The sequence below is a fragment of the Saccopteryx leptura genome, chromosome 2, assembly GCF_036850995.1.
Source record: "Saccopteryx leptura isolate mSacLep1 chromosome 2, mSacLep1_pri_phased_curated, whole genome shotgun sequence".
NCBI lineage: Eukaryota > Metazoa > Chordata > Mammalia > Chiroptera > Emballonuridae > Saccopteryx > Saccopteryx leptura.
Window position 1 is genome coordinate 322,736,365 of NC_089504.1, and position 16,526 is coordinate 322,752,890.

Genomic DNA, 16,526 nt, shown 5'->3' on the forward strand with positions numbered 1-16,526 from the left:
GAATGCCAGATAGTGCTTCAATAAATAATTTTTAAAAATGAATAAATGATGAGTTAAATAATGAATGTCAAAGGAAATTTTTAAAAAACTAGGGGTTTCAGGGAAGATGTACTCACTGCACACACTGAGACTTATTTTTATAAGTATTTTAACAAAATTACCAAAGTTCTCAAACATAAAACTACTAGAGTTCAACTTGCTTGAAGTGTCCTATATTTATTTTGATTCGGATTAAATATATTTTAGTCTTAAAGTATAGGAAAGAACCTTTTAAAAATCTGATTTTAGAGAAACGGCTGTAGCACTGAGGAAGGAAGCAGGAAACCGACCTTCCTCTGGAGCTGGGTGGGCACCGTGGCGGGAATCACCACTGTGGGGGCAGGGAAACACAAGTCCAAGTTCTGCAGCAGCAGGCGGATGATGCACAGGACAGGGCCAAGCGCCTCCCGGGGGACGTGGAGGGAGAAAGGCTGCCGAGAACCCGCTGAGGCTGAGGCGGCCTCCTGGAACTGCAGGATCCCACAAGGCTGCTGAGAACCCCTGAGGCTGAGGCGGCCTCCTGGAACTGCAGGATCCCACAGGTTGAAGAGGAGCTGGTCTGTGTTCAGGAGCACCTGGCCGCTGGCCTGTAACAGCTGGAGGAAACTAAGAAAGCTGCCAAAGAGAGTGAGGGAGGTAGGAAGATTATTGAAAACCCAGCTTTAAAAGATGAAGGTGGAACTACAGGAAATCCAACTCAAAGAAGCTAATCACATCACAGAAGAGGCAGAAGTTGGTGATTACTGAGGGAGACTTGGAACGCGCAAAGGAACAGCTGAGCTGGCAGAGTCCTGTAGTCAAGAAACGAGCAGATCAGACAGATGGGCCAGAACCAGAAGTGTCTACTCTCAAAAAGGAAGAGGTTCATTAAAATGTCTATATTACCGAAAACAATTTATAAATTCAATGCAATATCAATTAAAATACCAATGACCTACTTCAAAGATATAGAACACATATTCCAAAAATTTATATGGAACCAAAAAAGAACACAAATAGCCTCAGCAATCTTGAAAAAGAAGAATAAAGTGGGAGGTATCACACTTCTTTTTTTTTTTTTTTTTTTTTTGTATTTTTCTGAAGCTGGAAACGGAGAGAGACAGTCAGACAGACTCCCGCATGCGCCCGACCGGGATCCACCCGGCACGCCCACCAGGGGCGACGCTCTGCCCACCAGGGGGCGATGCTCTGCCCCTCCGGGGCATCGCTCTGCAGCGACCAGAGCCACTCTAGTGCCTGGGGCAGAGGCCAAGGAGCCATCCCCAGCGCCCAGGCCATCTTTGCTCCAATGGAGCCTTGGCTGCGCGAGGGGAAGAGAGAGACAGAGAGGAAGGGGGGGGGGGGGGTGGAGAAGCAATGGGCTCTTCTCCTATGTGCCCTGGCCGGGAATCGAACCCAGGTCCCCGGCACGCCAGGCCGACGCTCTACCGCTGAACCAACCAGCCAGGGCCATCACACTTCTTGATATCAAGTTATACTAACAAGGCCATTATACTCAAAACAGCTTGGTACTGGCATAAGAACAGGCATATAGATCAATGGAACAGAACAGAGAACCCAGAAATAAATCCACACCTTTATGGACAACTGATATTTGACAAAGGAGGTAAGAGCATACAATGGAGTAAAGACAGTCTCTTTAACAAATGGTGTTGGGAAAATTGGACAGCAACCTGCAAAAAAATGAAACTAGACCACCAACTTACACCATTCACAAAAATAAAGTCAAAATGGATAAAAGACTTAAATGTTAGTCGTGTAACCATAAGCATCTTAGAAGAAAACATAGGCAGTAAGCTCACCGACATCTCTTGCAGCAATATATTTACTGAATTATCTCCACAGGCAAATGAAATAAAAGACAAGATAAACAAATGGGACTATATCAAACTAAAAAGCTTTTGTACAGCTAAAGACAGTATGAACAGAATAAAAAGACAAACCACACAATGGAAGAACATATTTGACAATACGTCTGATAAGGGGTTAATAACCAAAATTTATAAAGAACTTGTAAAACTCAACACCAGGAAGACAACAATCCAATCAAAAAATGGGCAAAAGAAATGAATAGACACTTCTCCAGAGAGGACATACAGATGGCCAATAGATGAAAAAATGTTCAACATCAGTAATCATTAGAGAAATGCAAATTAAAACCACAATGAGATACCACCTCCCACCAGTCAGAATGGCGCTCATTAACAAAACAACACAGAATAAGTGCTGGCGAGGATGTGGAGAAAAGGGAACCCTTCTGCACTGCTGGTGGGAATGCAGACTGGTGCAGCCTCTGTGGAAAACAGTATGGAGATTCCTCAAAAAATTAAAAATGGATCTTCCTTTTGACCCAGCCATCCCACTTTTAGGAATATATCCCAAGAACACCATATTACCGACTGAAAAAAGAAACGCACCCCCATATTTATGGCAGCATTGTTCACAATAGCGAAGCTCTGGAAACAGCCCGTGTCCGTCAGTGGACAAGTGGATTAAAAAGCTGTGGTACATATATACAATGGAATACTAAGGGGCTATGAAAAAGAAGGAAATATTACCTTTTGTAACAACATGATGGACCTGGAAACTATTATGTTAAGTGAAATAAGCCAGAGAAAGAAAAATATCATATGATCTCACTTATTTGAGGAATCCAAGGAACAACTGAGGAATCCAAGTGAGAACTGAGGAATGGAATGGAGACAGAGGAGGGATCAAAGGGACCAGAGGGAAAGAGGACAGAGGGAAAGGGGATGATAGGATGGGATAAACCTGAAGGGAAGGGGGGAGGGCAGTGTAGGGAGGAGGGCAAGGGAGATGTTAAGGGGAATATGGGGGAGGGGGATGCATTCGGGGTGACCCTAGAATCTATGTAAACACAATTAATTAAATAAATTTTTTTTTTTTAAAAAAAGGAAGAGGTAAAGATTCTTACTAATAAACTCAAGGAGGCAGAGACCTGACATGAGTTTGCAGAGGGATCAGAGCCTAGCTGGAAAGGACAATTGATGGTTTGAAAGATAAACTGAAATGCACCAAAGAGGAACACCTCTGTACACAAAGGTTGCTGGACCAGATTGACCTGACTGAGACAGAGACCTGACTGAGCCACCCCAGCCCCGCCCTGCCGCTGCTCCTCCCTCTGGCCTGACTCTGCCTGAGGCCAGCCTGCCCCAAGCTGACCTTTAAACTGAGGGCTGATCTTTAATTGAAAGGCTGCTTTCTCCTTTCCCTGTCTCCCTCCCCCCCCCCCCCCAGGTCTTTTTCACCAGGTTGTCTCTGCCTCTCCCCAGAGATTCTAGTTGGACTGCAGGCTGAGCACCTTTGGGAACAACCTTGAAAGGAATGTGAGCACAATGCAAAGTATCTTTAAAAGCAGGTCATGACAGCGGTAGAGCGTCGGCCTGGCGTGCGGAGGACCCGGGTTCGATTCCCGGCCAGGGCACACAGGAGAGGCGCCTATTTGCTTCTCCACCCCTCCGCCGCACCTTCCTCTCTGTCTCTTTCTTCCCCTCCCGCAGCCGGGGCTCCATTGGAGCGGGGATGGCCCGGGCGCTGGGGATGGCTCTGTGGCCTTTGCCTCAGGCGCTAGAGTGGCTCTGGTCGCAGCATGGCGACGCCCAGGATGGGCAGAGCATCGCCCCCTGGTGGGCGGAGCGTCGCCCCATGGTGGGTGTGCCGGGTGGATCCCGGTCGGGCGCGTGCGGGAGTCTGTCTGACTGTCTCTCCCTGTTTCCAGCTTCGAAAAAAATAAAAATAAAAAAATAAAAAATAAAAAAAGCAGGTCATGATGTACACATTTTGTAATCACCTTTTTTGTTGTTGATGTAGCAACCATTTGTAAAACATTTCAAATAATTCCACAGTTCTCAAGCAGCAGTTTAATCCCTTTTTCACTTTTAGAAGGTAATTTTTCAGCTTAATCCATATTGATGTTTCCCTAGAGGAGGGAAAGAGGTATGGGTCTGCCTTATTCAGGGCCAAACAGAGCCCTGAGAAAGACTTCGCTTAAGGGATTCATTGCTTTGTGCAGGGTACTAGCCAAACCAGAAAGGTGATTCCAGGAGGGATCACACCTCCCCCCTGCCAAAAAAGCGATGTTTCGCCCTGGCCGGTTGGCTCAGTGGTAGAGCGTCGGCCTGGCATGCAGGAGTCCCGGGTTTGATTCCCTGCCAGGGCACACAGAAGAAGCGCCCATCTGCTTCTCCACCCCTCCCCCTCTCCTTCCTCTCTGTCTCTCTCTTCCCCTCCCGCAGCCAAGGCTCCATTGGAGCAAAGTTGGCCCAGGCGCTGGGGATGGCTCCGTGGCCTCTGCCTCAGGTGCTAGAATGGCTCTGGTTGCAACAGAGCAACACCCCAGATGGGCAGAACATCGCCCCCTGGTGGGCATGCCGGGTGGATCTCGGTCGGGCACATGTGGAAGTCTGTCTGACTGCCTCCCGTTTCCAACTTCAGAAAAATACAAAATAAAAGAAAAAAAAAGAAAATTAAAACAAAAAAGCGATGTTTCAGCTTTAAGGTATCTTTGGACAATTTTATGTTTTCATCAGAAGTGACCAAACAAATTAAAATAGTGAGACCTCTCTATCTGAGACTGTAAAGCCAGTATCCACGGCCACCATCACAGCTGCCTGGCCCATGCAGGTTCTCATTAGATTGGGACAGACGGTGTTGGGCAGATAAAATGTATTATGCTCACTTTGTTAAAGTGGCACTGCTCACGTGGAGGCCGTTGCCCAGGTGATATTAATGTGTGTCTCTGTGGGCAGGCAGAATCCTTGTAGCCTGGGGCTTGGTTTTGGGATTAAGCCTTTCCCACCCTTTTTGATGTGGGGCGGTACAATCCAATCATGCCTCAGAGAAGTGACTTTGTATTAGAGACTTCCCTATTTTGTATATTGGATTAAGGGTTTGGATTTCTACACTATAAAATGGGAACGGAGCAGGAGCTTGCGCTCTTGGTTCCTGAGATTATCATTAGAGGAGAGAGCAGAGCAGAAAGCAGAAGGAGGCCATGTGGCCAGGAGAAGCAGCCAAGATGGCGGAGTGCTGAGTGAGATGCCAGTTTGTGCAGTTTGACGCTGGAGAAGGAAGGAGATGGGGAACTGAGGAGAATAAGTCTGGTGAGCTAGAAACCTTTGATTCTAGGAAACTCGGATAAATCAGTAGCTTTGTGAGCACTGAATGTGATTGGGTTTTGGAGCCCAGTGTGTGTTTTTACTTGCCCGCCAGGTGCAAGCTAGGATTAAAGACTATGGCCCACCAGTTTGTGGCTCCGTTGTTTCTTTACCAACTGTCCGAATCCAGTGCGAACCTGCATGGGCCGGGCGGCTTTTGTGATGGTGGCCCTGGCCCTGGCCCTGCCTGCTGGCTTTATAGACGGTAATGAAACAATGGAGCCAAAAGCTGGTGGGCCATCAGCTTTAATCCTAGCTTGGACCCGGCGGGCAAGAAGAAACACACACTAGGCTCCAAAACCCACTCATTCAGTGCTCACAAAGCTACTGACTTATCCGAGTTTACTAGAATCAAAGGTTTCTAGCTCACCAGCTGTAAAGCCAGCAGCCACGGCCAGGGCTACCATCACAGCAGCAGCCTGGCCCATGCAGGTTCGCATTGGATTCGGACAGTCGGTAAAGAAACAACGGAGCCACAAACTGGTGGGCCACAGTCTTTAATCCTAGCTTGCACCCGGCGGGCAAGTAAAAACACACACTGGGCTCCAAAACCCAATCACATTCAGTGCTCACAAAGCTACTGATTTATCCGAGTTTCCTAGAATCAAAGGTTTCTAGCTCACCAGACTTATTCTCCTCAGTTCCCCATCTCCTTCCTTATCCCAGATACAAACACTACACAAACTGGCTTCTCACTCAGCACTCCGCCATCTTGGCTGCTTCTCCTGGCCACATGGCCTCTTTCTGCTCTCTGCTCTGCTCCCTCTGCTCTCTCATGCTAATCATCCCAGGAACCAAGAGCGCAAGCTCCCGTTCTGCCCCTATTTTATAGTGTAGCTTCACAACCTCTAATCCAATATACAAAATAGGGAAGTCTCCAATACAAAGTCACTTCTCTGAGGCATGATTGGATTGTACCACCCCACATCAAAAAGGGTGGGAAAGGCTTAATCCCAAAACCAAGCCCCAGGCTACAAGGATTCTCAACACACATTAATATCACCTGGGCGATGGCCTCACGTGGGCAGCGCCATTTTTAACAAAGTGAGCATAATACATTTTATCTGCCCAACACCAGCCTTATTCACCTCTGTTTCCCATCTCCTTCTCTCTGCACAAACTCTACACAGACTGGCTTCTTCAGCACTCTGCCATCTTGGCTGCTTCTCCTGACCTCCTCCACGTGGCCTTTCTCTGCTCTCCTCTCTAATACTAGTCTCAGGAACCAAACAGAGAGAGCAAGCTCCAGGTCTGCCCCACTTTATGATTCAAAACCTTTAATCCAATATACAAACAAGGAAGTCTCTGATACAAAGTCACTTATCTGAGGCATATGGGATTCCTCATGAGAGTGCACCACCCTACATCAAAAAGGGTGGGAAGGACTTAGTCTTAAAACTAAGCCTTAGGCTATAACAACCCTGCATGTTTACAGCCTGTCTCCCACACCCAATGCAAACTATAAGCGAGCAAACATATATATATATTTACAAACTTTATTTGACCAACACTGAGCGACGGGCTTCTATGTGGACAGTGATAGATACGTGAATTCCAAACTGCCCTCTTGATGTTCCGCTTATCTGTCAGACCTCACCCTTACTGGACTAATGACCCTGAGACAGAGGTATTCCAAAAAAGCTGAGAAGCCGCCCCAAGGAGGGGCTCCGGACATACCAGGATTATTGATTCAACACCCACAGCCCTGGCCAGTTGGCTCAGCGGTAGAGCATCGGCCTGGCGTGCGGGGGACCTGGGTTCGATTCCCGGCCAGGGCACATAGGAGAAGCGCCTATTTGCTTCTCCACCCCCACCCCCTCCTTCCTCTCTGTCTATCTCTTCCCCTCCCACAGCCAAGGCTCCATTGGAGCAAGGATGACCCAGGCGCTGCCCCAAGCGCTAGAGTGGCTCTTGTCGTCGCTTGCCCCGGAGGGGCAGAGCATCACCCCCTGGTGGGCGTGCCGGGTGGATCCCGGTCGGGCGCATGCGGGAGTCTGTCTGACTGTCTCTCCCCGTTTCCAGCTTCAGAAAAATACCAAAAAAAAACCACAAAACACCCACATGCTCGAAGCCCCCCAAGGAGAAGCATTCCAGACATACCAGGACTTTTGCCTCAGTATCCCCTCAGGCTCTCCCAAACACTACATAACTCGTCCCTAGTCTGTAACTGGTGCTCTTCTCCCCCAGGATAAGTGCCCGGCAGGGTTCCTTTCTTCCTTTCAATAAAGCCTGTTACTCTGGTCTTTCAGACTCCCATGGATTCCAACAGACAGTACCATCTTTAACAAAGTGAGCATAATATATTTTATCTGCCCAACAGAGACCAAATCCTGTCCCATCTCGACCGGCTTCCCAGTGGTTCACAGAATGGATCATGTGCTCCTTATGTTGAAATGACCAGTTATTTGTTCTGCCTCCTTGAAAGAAAAAAAATTATGTTTGTCACTGATGTAGCCAAATGAAACTCATCATGCTTTTCCGGGTCTGAAGCTGCTATCTCTAAAAGTGCCATCTCATTGTGCTCTGTATCAATTAGTGCTGGAAAAATCCTGACTAGTTTATGTACAAAACTGTTTTAAAATTTAAAATTTTGTATTTTGAAATTTTGCTTCTTTGGGGTTGGGGCATACTGGCCTCCCCATCTGGCTATGAGAGCTCATGCAGTCTGGGCTGGCAGTGTACTGATCTTTAACAATTTCTTTTCCTACCCGATACCTGCTTTTTGGTGAGGTTTCTGTGAGGTCTGTTAGGTGTGCATCCAGCAGCTCATTGGCTCATGTACTCTCTTTTGGTGTGGTCTCTTTGGGGGCTGATTGAGAGAAGAAGAAACTGATAGAGAAACAGTTTCGATACTAAAAATTGGCAAGTGTCTTTTTTTTTTTTTTTTTTTTTTTTATAGAGACAGAGTCAGAGAGAGGGATAGATAGGAACGGAGAGAGATGAGGAGCATCAATCATCAGTCTTTCGTTGCAATACCTTAGTTGTTCATTGATTGCTTTCTCATATGTGCCTTGACCGTGGGGCTACAGCAGACCGAGTAACCCCTTGCTCAAGCCAGCAACCTTGGGTGAACTTTGCTCAAACCAGATGAGTCTGCACTCAAGCTGGTGACCTCAGGGTCTCGAACCTGGGTCCTCCACATCCCAGTTTGATGCTCTATCCACTGCGCCACCGCCTGGTCAGGCTGGCAAGTGTCTTTTTAAAATAAAGAACCAGTCCCTCCAAAAAAAAATCAATATAATTTTAGTAGTTTACCTACTCATAGTATATACTGATAGATAGATAGATAGATAGATAGATAGATAGATAGATAGATAGATAGATAGATAGAAGGAAAAATGCTCAATTTTACCACCTAAAGAAAACTTAGGTTAACAGAATGCTATCTGTATGTATAACCTGTATGGTTTTGATATAGCTGTGATCCTGACCTTTTTCTTTTTAATAGAATTTAGTTTTTAGAGAAATTATAGGTTTACAGCAAAATTGAGCAAGGAAGTACAAAGAATTCGCACATAACCTCTTACTTCACATAGACACAGCCTCCCCCCATCAGCATCCTACGCCAGAGTGCACGTTTGTTACAACTGATGAGCCTACACTGACACATCGTCATCACCCAAAGTCCAGAGTTTACGTTAGAGTTCACTCTTGGTGTTGTACATTTCATAGGTTTTAGCATATGTATAATGACATATATCCATGTATGATAGTGTCATACAGAGTAATTTCATTGCCTAAAAATCCTCTATGCTTTGCCTTCCTGCCCCCTGAACCCCTGACCCCTGACAACCACTGTTCTTTTTACTGTCTCCATGGTTTTGCCTTCTCGAGAATGTCATAGAGTTAGAATTGTACAGTATTTAGGCTTTTCAGATTCCATGCTTATTTTTCATAAACATTTCAAATGACTGAAGTTATTCCATTGAGTGGATATATATTGATAGTTTTTTTGCGTGTTTTTTTAAAGATTTTATTTATTCATTTCTGGGGTGGGGGGAGAAACAGAGAGAGAGAAAGAAAGTTGGGGGAAGAGCAGGAAGTATCAACTTGTAATTGCTTCTCATATGTGCCTTGAATGGGCAAGCCGCAGCCCAGGGTTTCCACCTGGCGACCTCAGTGTTCCCGGGGGACGCCCTATCCACTGCGCACCACAGGTCAGGCTATATTGTTATTTTTAACTATGCCTCTGTTGTTGGACTTTTGAATTACAGTAGTTCCAAGTTTTTACCATTTTAGATAGTAGTACACTGAACATTTTTATGCATAAAGTTTTCTCTATATTCATATGCTTATACAGTATAACATTATTTAAGAGATATAAATATATTTATAGAGATATTTATACTTATTAAAAATATTTATTTAAGATAATCTCTATATTTAAAATTATTTTTCTAAATAAAATCCCAGCAGGGAAATTATTGGGTAAAAGATTAGGAATATTATAGTGTCTTAATATATATTGAAAGTAGCTATTACCCTCTTGCTTTCTTAAAAGGGTTTAAAAGAGTTCTAAAATCTGATATTAGAAGAATTTCCATTTTGTTATACACTTATCATTATTGGGTATTACAGTTATACCAAACATTTTCTAATTTGCTAGACTAAATTTTAATGAGCATTTATTTATTTGTGAATTTCAAGATTTTTTAATGATTTTGTCATTTTTCTTTTTCTTTTTAAACTGTCTATTCTTGACACTTATCTACTGAGCTCTTTGTGTATTTATTATTGAGAAGAGGTGCATATTCAATAGTACATATATTTTGTAGGTTGTGAAAATAAGTAATTATATGATTAATTTGCTGTTGGGGATGTTCAGCTAAAGGGTGCTCTATGTAAACACATGTAGTGTTTGGTTTTTTTAAGAAGCAAATCCTAGCCCTGGCTGGTTGGCTTAGCAGTAGAGCACTGGCCTGGTGTGTGGAAGTCCCGGGTTCAATTCCTGGCCAGGACACACAGGAGAAGTGCCCATCTGCTTCTCCACCCTTCCCCCTCTCCTTCCTCTCTATCTCTCTCTTCCCCTCCCACAGCCAAAGCTCCAATGGAGCAAAGTTGGCCCGGGCACTGAGGATGGCTCTGTGGCTTCTCCCTTAGGCGCGCTAGAATGACTCCGGCCAAAACGGAGCAACACCCCAGATGGGCAGAGCATTGTACCCTGGTGGGCATGCTGGGTGGATCCTGGCCGGGTGCATGTGGGAGTCTGTCTGTCTGCTTCCCCATTTCTCACTTTGGAAAAATACAAAAAAAAAAAATTAAGAAGCAAATATTTTGTCTTAATGTAAAACATTAAAATGCTTTTGATTTTTTGAGAGCTAACTTTTTTTAATTATATCTTTTAAAGGAACTCCCACCTTATCTTGGCAAACTGGATGTCACATTTCAAAGAGGTAATATTTCCCATTTGCAGCTTAAATGCTTACATTTAAGTATATTCATTTATCCTGAGAATTAGCTATTTGTGTGTATTCTCTTGTCATAGTAAGTTCCAGCTCAAAGTACTGTCCTCAGAGCTTATTTTCTCAGGCCTAGAAATCTTTAAATCTTGTCCCTGAAATAATAAAGTTCAGATATTTAATTGGCTCATTCTATTAAATTTAAATACAGTTAATTTAAGCCTGAATACTAATGACCAGAAACCCAGATAATATTAGGGATGCTTTGTACCTCTAAAGCTTCCAATTCTAGAATATTACTAAAATTTACAGTAATTGTAAATGAAGTAAATGAATAAATGAAAGAAATTGAAGGGAACCTTGTCAGATCCTTACTGATTGCCTTACATTTGATTCTATGTCATGTGGGTGCTTTATATTTTAAAGAGAATTCTATTACTCCAATAAACCATCCATTTTCTAGTCGTCTTCACTTTTTTAATCACCAGCATAGCAATTTTCTTTCTTTTGAGGGAACATTTCTTACAAAGAAACATGTCCGCCGGCCCCAGTTTGTTAGTTATGTCAGCATGGAACGTGTTGGAGTGGAACACACCCCACCTTGAGGTACAGGTTGCCCAGCAGGCACAGGTCCCTCCCTGTCACAGTTCAGCCTTGCTCTGAATGAGTCAGATGAGTTCAGTAAAGCCAGGAGATGCTAGATGGTGTGGTCCACGATATGGCTTGCAGAGAGTAAAAGCTTTGGTTAAATGTCAAGGATCTTAGTTTTCAAAAAGGACTGTAACTGCTCTGTGAATTAGATTTAAAATTGGCCAGTAAACTTTCTCTTTAATGGGGAAAGTAAGTTGTTTAAGTTAGCTATCTCAAAGTGATATTTAGATCTGTTTGTTGACTTTTGCCTTCCAGGTAAGAATCATTGAGCTCTGCTGGTTTGAGGAAACACTTTTTTCATTCTTGTGATTAATAGGATCGTACTTGCTAAGCTTTTCTAATATCTGTGTTGGTTGTTGGCCTGTGAAGGTTAAGAAAATTTCTTAAGTGAAGTTTTTCCTGTTTTTTCCTTTGTAAAGCAAAGTCAGAGCCTCATATAGAGAAAAAGATCTTTTGAGAAAAAAAAATGTTTTGATTATTTTTTCTGGTTTTTATACCTCCCTTATAAAGTCATAAAACTTTTGAATGTGAAGAGACCTTTGATTCCATCTAGTTCTGCCTCTTCCTGTTATAGATAAGGAAACAGGCCTAAAAATGCAAATTGAGGTCAAATAGCCAGTAAATGACAGGGCTAGGACTTGAATCTCCTGACAAGGCCAGTATTCAGCTACACCAGTGGTAGTCAACCTGGTCCCTACCGCCCACTAGTGGGCGTTCCAGCTTTCATGGTGAGCGGTAGTGGAGCAACCAAAGTATAAATAAAAAGATAGATTTAACTATAGTAAGTTGTTTTATAAAGATTTATTCTGGCCTGACCGGGCAGTGGCGCAGTGGATAGAGCGTCGGACTGTGATGGGGAGGACCCAGGTTCGAGACACTGAGGTCGCCAGCTTGAGTGCAGGCTCATCTGGTTTGAGCAAAGCTCACCAGCTTGGACCCAAGGTTGCTGGCTTGAGCAATGGGTTACTTGGTCTGCTGTAGCCCCATGGTGAAGGCACATATGAGAAAGCAAACAATGAACAACTAAAGTGCCACAACGAAAAACTGATGATTGATGCTTCTCATCTCTTTCTGTTCCTGTCTGTCTATCCCTCTCTCTCTGACTCTCGCTCTATCTCTGTAAAAAAAAAAAAAAAAATTATTCTGCCAAACTTAGCGAAAATCTGACATAAAGTACTTGGTAAGTAATTATTATTATATGCTTTAACTTGCTGTAACTCTGCTTTATAAATTTTATAAAGTAAAGTTATTTCCCTACTTTATAAATCACCATTACTGTGGAACCGGTGGGCGGTCAGAAAATTTTGCTACTAACAGAGATACAAAAGTGGATGGTAGGTATAAAAAGGTTGACGACCCCTGATACACCATACTGCTTCTCCACTGGAGTTTCGTCAAATGCCTTAGTAATAGAATGCCAAGTACTCTCAAATTTCAGACAACTGTAAAAAATAACTAACTTTTTAAATAGTATACAGTATTTGAAACACATAAGATCTCTGATAACATCAAAAGTATACAACCCATCCTGCTGAGGATTTCAGGAGACTTTGTGTTCATATTGTTATGCTTACAGAGTCATGTACTCTCTGTGTGGCCATGGAGACAGCCAAGTGATTGGCAATCCATCAGAATGACCCAGAGAAAAAGGCAATAGGAATAGGATACAGAACAGACAAAACAGTAACAGATTATTTCCTTTTTTATTTTCCATTTACCTGACTGAGCCTTTATTATAATTCATGTTCTAACAGGGATTTAATTTACTTTTGATAGGCTTCTTTGCTTTGATTTGCTGTATAATGATGAAGTAAAGGATCTTTCACTATTTTGTTATTCACAAATTACTAGAATTAAAGTTTCAGATGGGAGGGTGAATTTTTATTATCGTTATATAGTATGTATAGTATATTATAGAAATGATTAGAGGGAAAAGGGAGTAGGGAAATTAAAAAAACACCCCTGAGGAAGTATAAAGAATGATTAAAATCTCTTTCAATTTTTTCATGAATTCTTTATATTGAGTTGCATTGACATATTCTTTACTACATTACTGAATTAGTGTGTTTCTCTTGCCTGAACATATTACTCTCAATCTCTAAAAAATTCAATGATGATATCAGCACAAAACTTTAGAAACAATCTTAGCATGCACTAGTAGGATATAGAGAAGGAAAAAATAGTCTCTTGGGAGAAACTCGGAGATGGCTAGAATCTGAGTTTAGATAGCTTCTTAACAAAGAAACCCAATAGATTTTCAGAGAAGTGACAAGACAAAGAAAAAGGAATCTGAGTTTCTAGGGTGGCAGATTGTGGAAAGGTAAATATGTTGGCGAATAATGGAAAATAAAAGGCTAGTCAGTAGTTATGTAGAGTCCTCTAGTGCTGATAATGTCTAGGGTTGTTGGTGATTAATTTTTGTACAAAGTTAAGTCTTGTTTTAGGGCAAATAGGGGAGGGCAGAGAACCTTTTTGTATCTACTTCTTAATTGCCTTCAGCTTGATATACACTGCTAGCTTTCAAGGGGAGTGGTTAAACTAAAATAATTAATTGAATATTTTAAAAACTTTTAAAATGATAATTATAGAATAAGATTTGCAAGGTTACCCTTGGGAGTCTGGGTAAAAGGTGCACAGATCTCTGTGTATTATCTCTTACAACAGCATGTGAATCCATGGTTATCTCAAAATGTTTAATGGAAAACCTTTTAAATCACAATTATAAATACAATGTCTTAACATGCAATATTTATTTTTTACTTACATAAAAATATCAGGCTAAAATCTATAGGTACACTATAACTATTAAATTATGCATAGGGAAAAAATAGTAGAGAAAGTACACCAAATGGTCACATAGTTATATCTGAATTGTTGCATTTTAGATGATTTTTCTTTTCTTTTTTATGCTTTTCATCATTTTGTAAATGTCCTCTTATGACTACTATTTTATCTCTTCTAGTCATCAAAAAAACTAAAAAGTTATCTTTTAAAAATACATTTAAAAATCTTGCTTTCCCAGCATGCCAATGTGAAGGAAAAGATAACCGAATTCCATTACTGAAGGAAGTTTTTGAAGCCTTTCCTAACACTCCCATTAACATCGATATCAAAGTCAACAACAATGTGCTGATTAAGAAGGTACTTAAGGCTTTGCCTCCTCTGAGTATGTTGCATCCAATTTCACAAACTAATAAAGCTAGAGTAGGTGGCTGCATAGATTGATAATATTCAAGGAAATGTGATACTATCTAGGGATCAGTATTGTTTTAAATAATGCCCTAGGAGAAGAGATCTCGTTACTGTAGGAGAGTCTATTTTCAGAGTTGTCATGTCTCCATCATTGGTAAAAGTGAGCTCTAGTGAACCAATAATAGTTCTGGCATTCATATAATTAACTTCTACTGGCATTCATATAATTAACTTCTAGTTTAACTTTTATCATTTGTAGTAAGTGTATGTCTAATTACCACCTAGTTGTCTTCTATCGGATAAATCATATAATGATAAAATGTAAGTAATTTATTATATTTTATAAAATAGTCTGAATTTATACATTGGTTCTTCCAAAGTTTTGTACAATTCACTGACAGTCAATTATAACCCATTTTAAAAATGAAACAATGTAAGTGGATTTACAAATAGGCACATGCATAAATATTTGAATTTTCACTTGTAGGTTTCAGAGTTGGTGAAGCAGTACGGACGAGAACACATAACAGTGTGGGGTAATGCCAGTTATGAAATTGTAGAAAAGTGCTACAAAGAGGTAATTCTTCAACAATGATACAGAATGATCTTTGTTGTTATTGTATGTCTATAACTGGTAAGCCATTATAGTAATACTGTTTTAAAAATTATCTTATTTTGTAGTCTTGATATGAAGACTGATGGTACTGGATGAAAGCAACTAACCATAAGTTTGCTAACAGACGTAATGGATTTATAGATAGTTGACTTAATAGAGATTATGGACCTTCTAACTAAAGTTCAATATAATTGGACTGGCCTACAGGATTTTGGGGTTTTTTTTGTTTGTTTGTTTTTTTACAGAGACAGAGAGTGAGTCAGAGAGAGGGATAGACAGGGACAGACAGACAGGAATGGAAAGAGATGAGAAGCATCAATCAGTTTTTCATTGCGCTTGCAACACCTTAGTTGTTCATTGATTGCTTTCTCATATGTGCCTTGACCGCGGGCCTTCAGCAGACCAAGTAGCCCCTTGTTGGAGCCAGCGACCTTGGGTCCAAGCTGGTGAGCTTTTGCTCAAACCAGATGAGTCCACGCTCAAGCTGGCGACCTCGGGGTCTCGAACCTGGGTCCTCTGCATCCCAGTCCGACGCTCTTTCCACTGCGCCACCGCCTGGTCAGGCGGATTTTTGTTTTTACATGCTAATATTAGTTGTTTATCAACATTTTATTATATACATCATAAAACAAAATATGACTCCAATCTTTTTTTGTATGTGTGTGACAGAGACTGACAGATAGGGACAGACAGACAGGAACGGAGAGAGATGAGAAGCATCAATTCTTCATTGCGGCTCCTTAGTTGTTCACTGATTGATTTCTCATATGTGCCTTGACCGGGGGGCTACAGCAGACCGAATGATCCCTTGCTCAAGCTACCTTGGGTTCAAGCTGGTGGGCTTTTTGCTCAAACCAGATGAGCCTGCGCTCAAGCTGGCGACCTCGGGGTTTAGAACCTGGGTCCTCCACATCCCAGTCTGATGCTCTATCCACTGCGCCACAACCTGGTCAGGCTGATTCCTATCTTTTAATGTCTGCTATTTGTAAGGTAATTGAATTTTTTGTGTAATTTTGAATTAAAGAAAGTATTTAGTCCTTCAACTCTATAGCTCAAGCTTTTCTTTACCTCCCAACTAGAATCAATCAAAGTAAGCCAGAATCATGATTATCAGGGAGTATATATCATTATAAGTAGGGTCATCCAACCACTAAAAAGGCACATGTACAAATGAATGCAGGTTTAAAAAAAGTGATGAGCCTGACCAGGTGGTGGCGCAGTGGATGGAGCGTCGGACTGGGATGCGGAAGGACCCAGGTTCGGGACCCCGAGGTCGCCAGCTTGAGCGTGGGCTCATCTGGCTTGAGCAGACAGCTCGCCAGCTTGGACCCAGGGTCCCTGGCTCCAGCGGGGGGGTTACTCGGTCTGCTGAAGGCCCACGGTCAAGGCACATGTGAGAAAGCAATCAATGAACAACTAAGAAGTCGCAACGCAACGAGAAACTGATGATTG

At 42.3% G+C, this 16,526-nt stretch overlaps 1 protein-coding gene and 1 pseudogene across 4 annotated transcripts in view; both read left to right on the plus strand.

Moving 5' to 3' along the window:
- GDPD1 (glycerophosphodiester phosphodiesterase domain containing 1) overlaps positions 1 to 16,526 on the plus strand; it is a 56,952-nt gene that overhangs the window by 29,575 nt on the left and 10,851 nt on the right. For all 4 annotated transcript variants that reach the window (XM_066363125.1, XM_066363123.1, XM_066363121.1 and 1 more), the window contains exons 4-6: positions 10,564 to 10,609; positions 14,289 to 14,407; positions 14,946 to 15,035. In XM_066363125.1, the coding sequence (XP_066219222.1) occupies positions 10,564 to 10,609; positions 14,289 to 14,407; positions 14,946 to 15,035 (255 nt within the window). The remainder of the gene's footprint in view (positions 1 to 10,563; positions 10,610 to 14,288; positions 14,408 to 14,945; positions 15,036 to 16,526) is intronic.
- LOC136394023 (tropomyosin alpha-3 chain-like) lies at positions 61 to 4,051 on the plus strand (annotated as a pseudogene).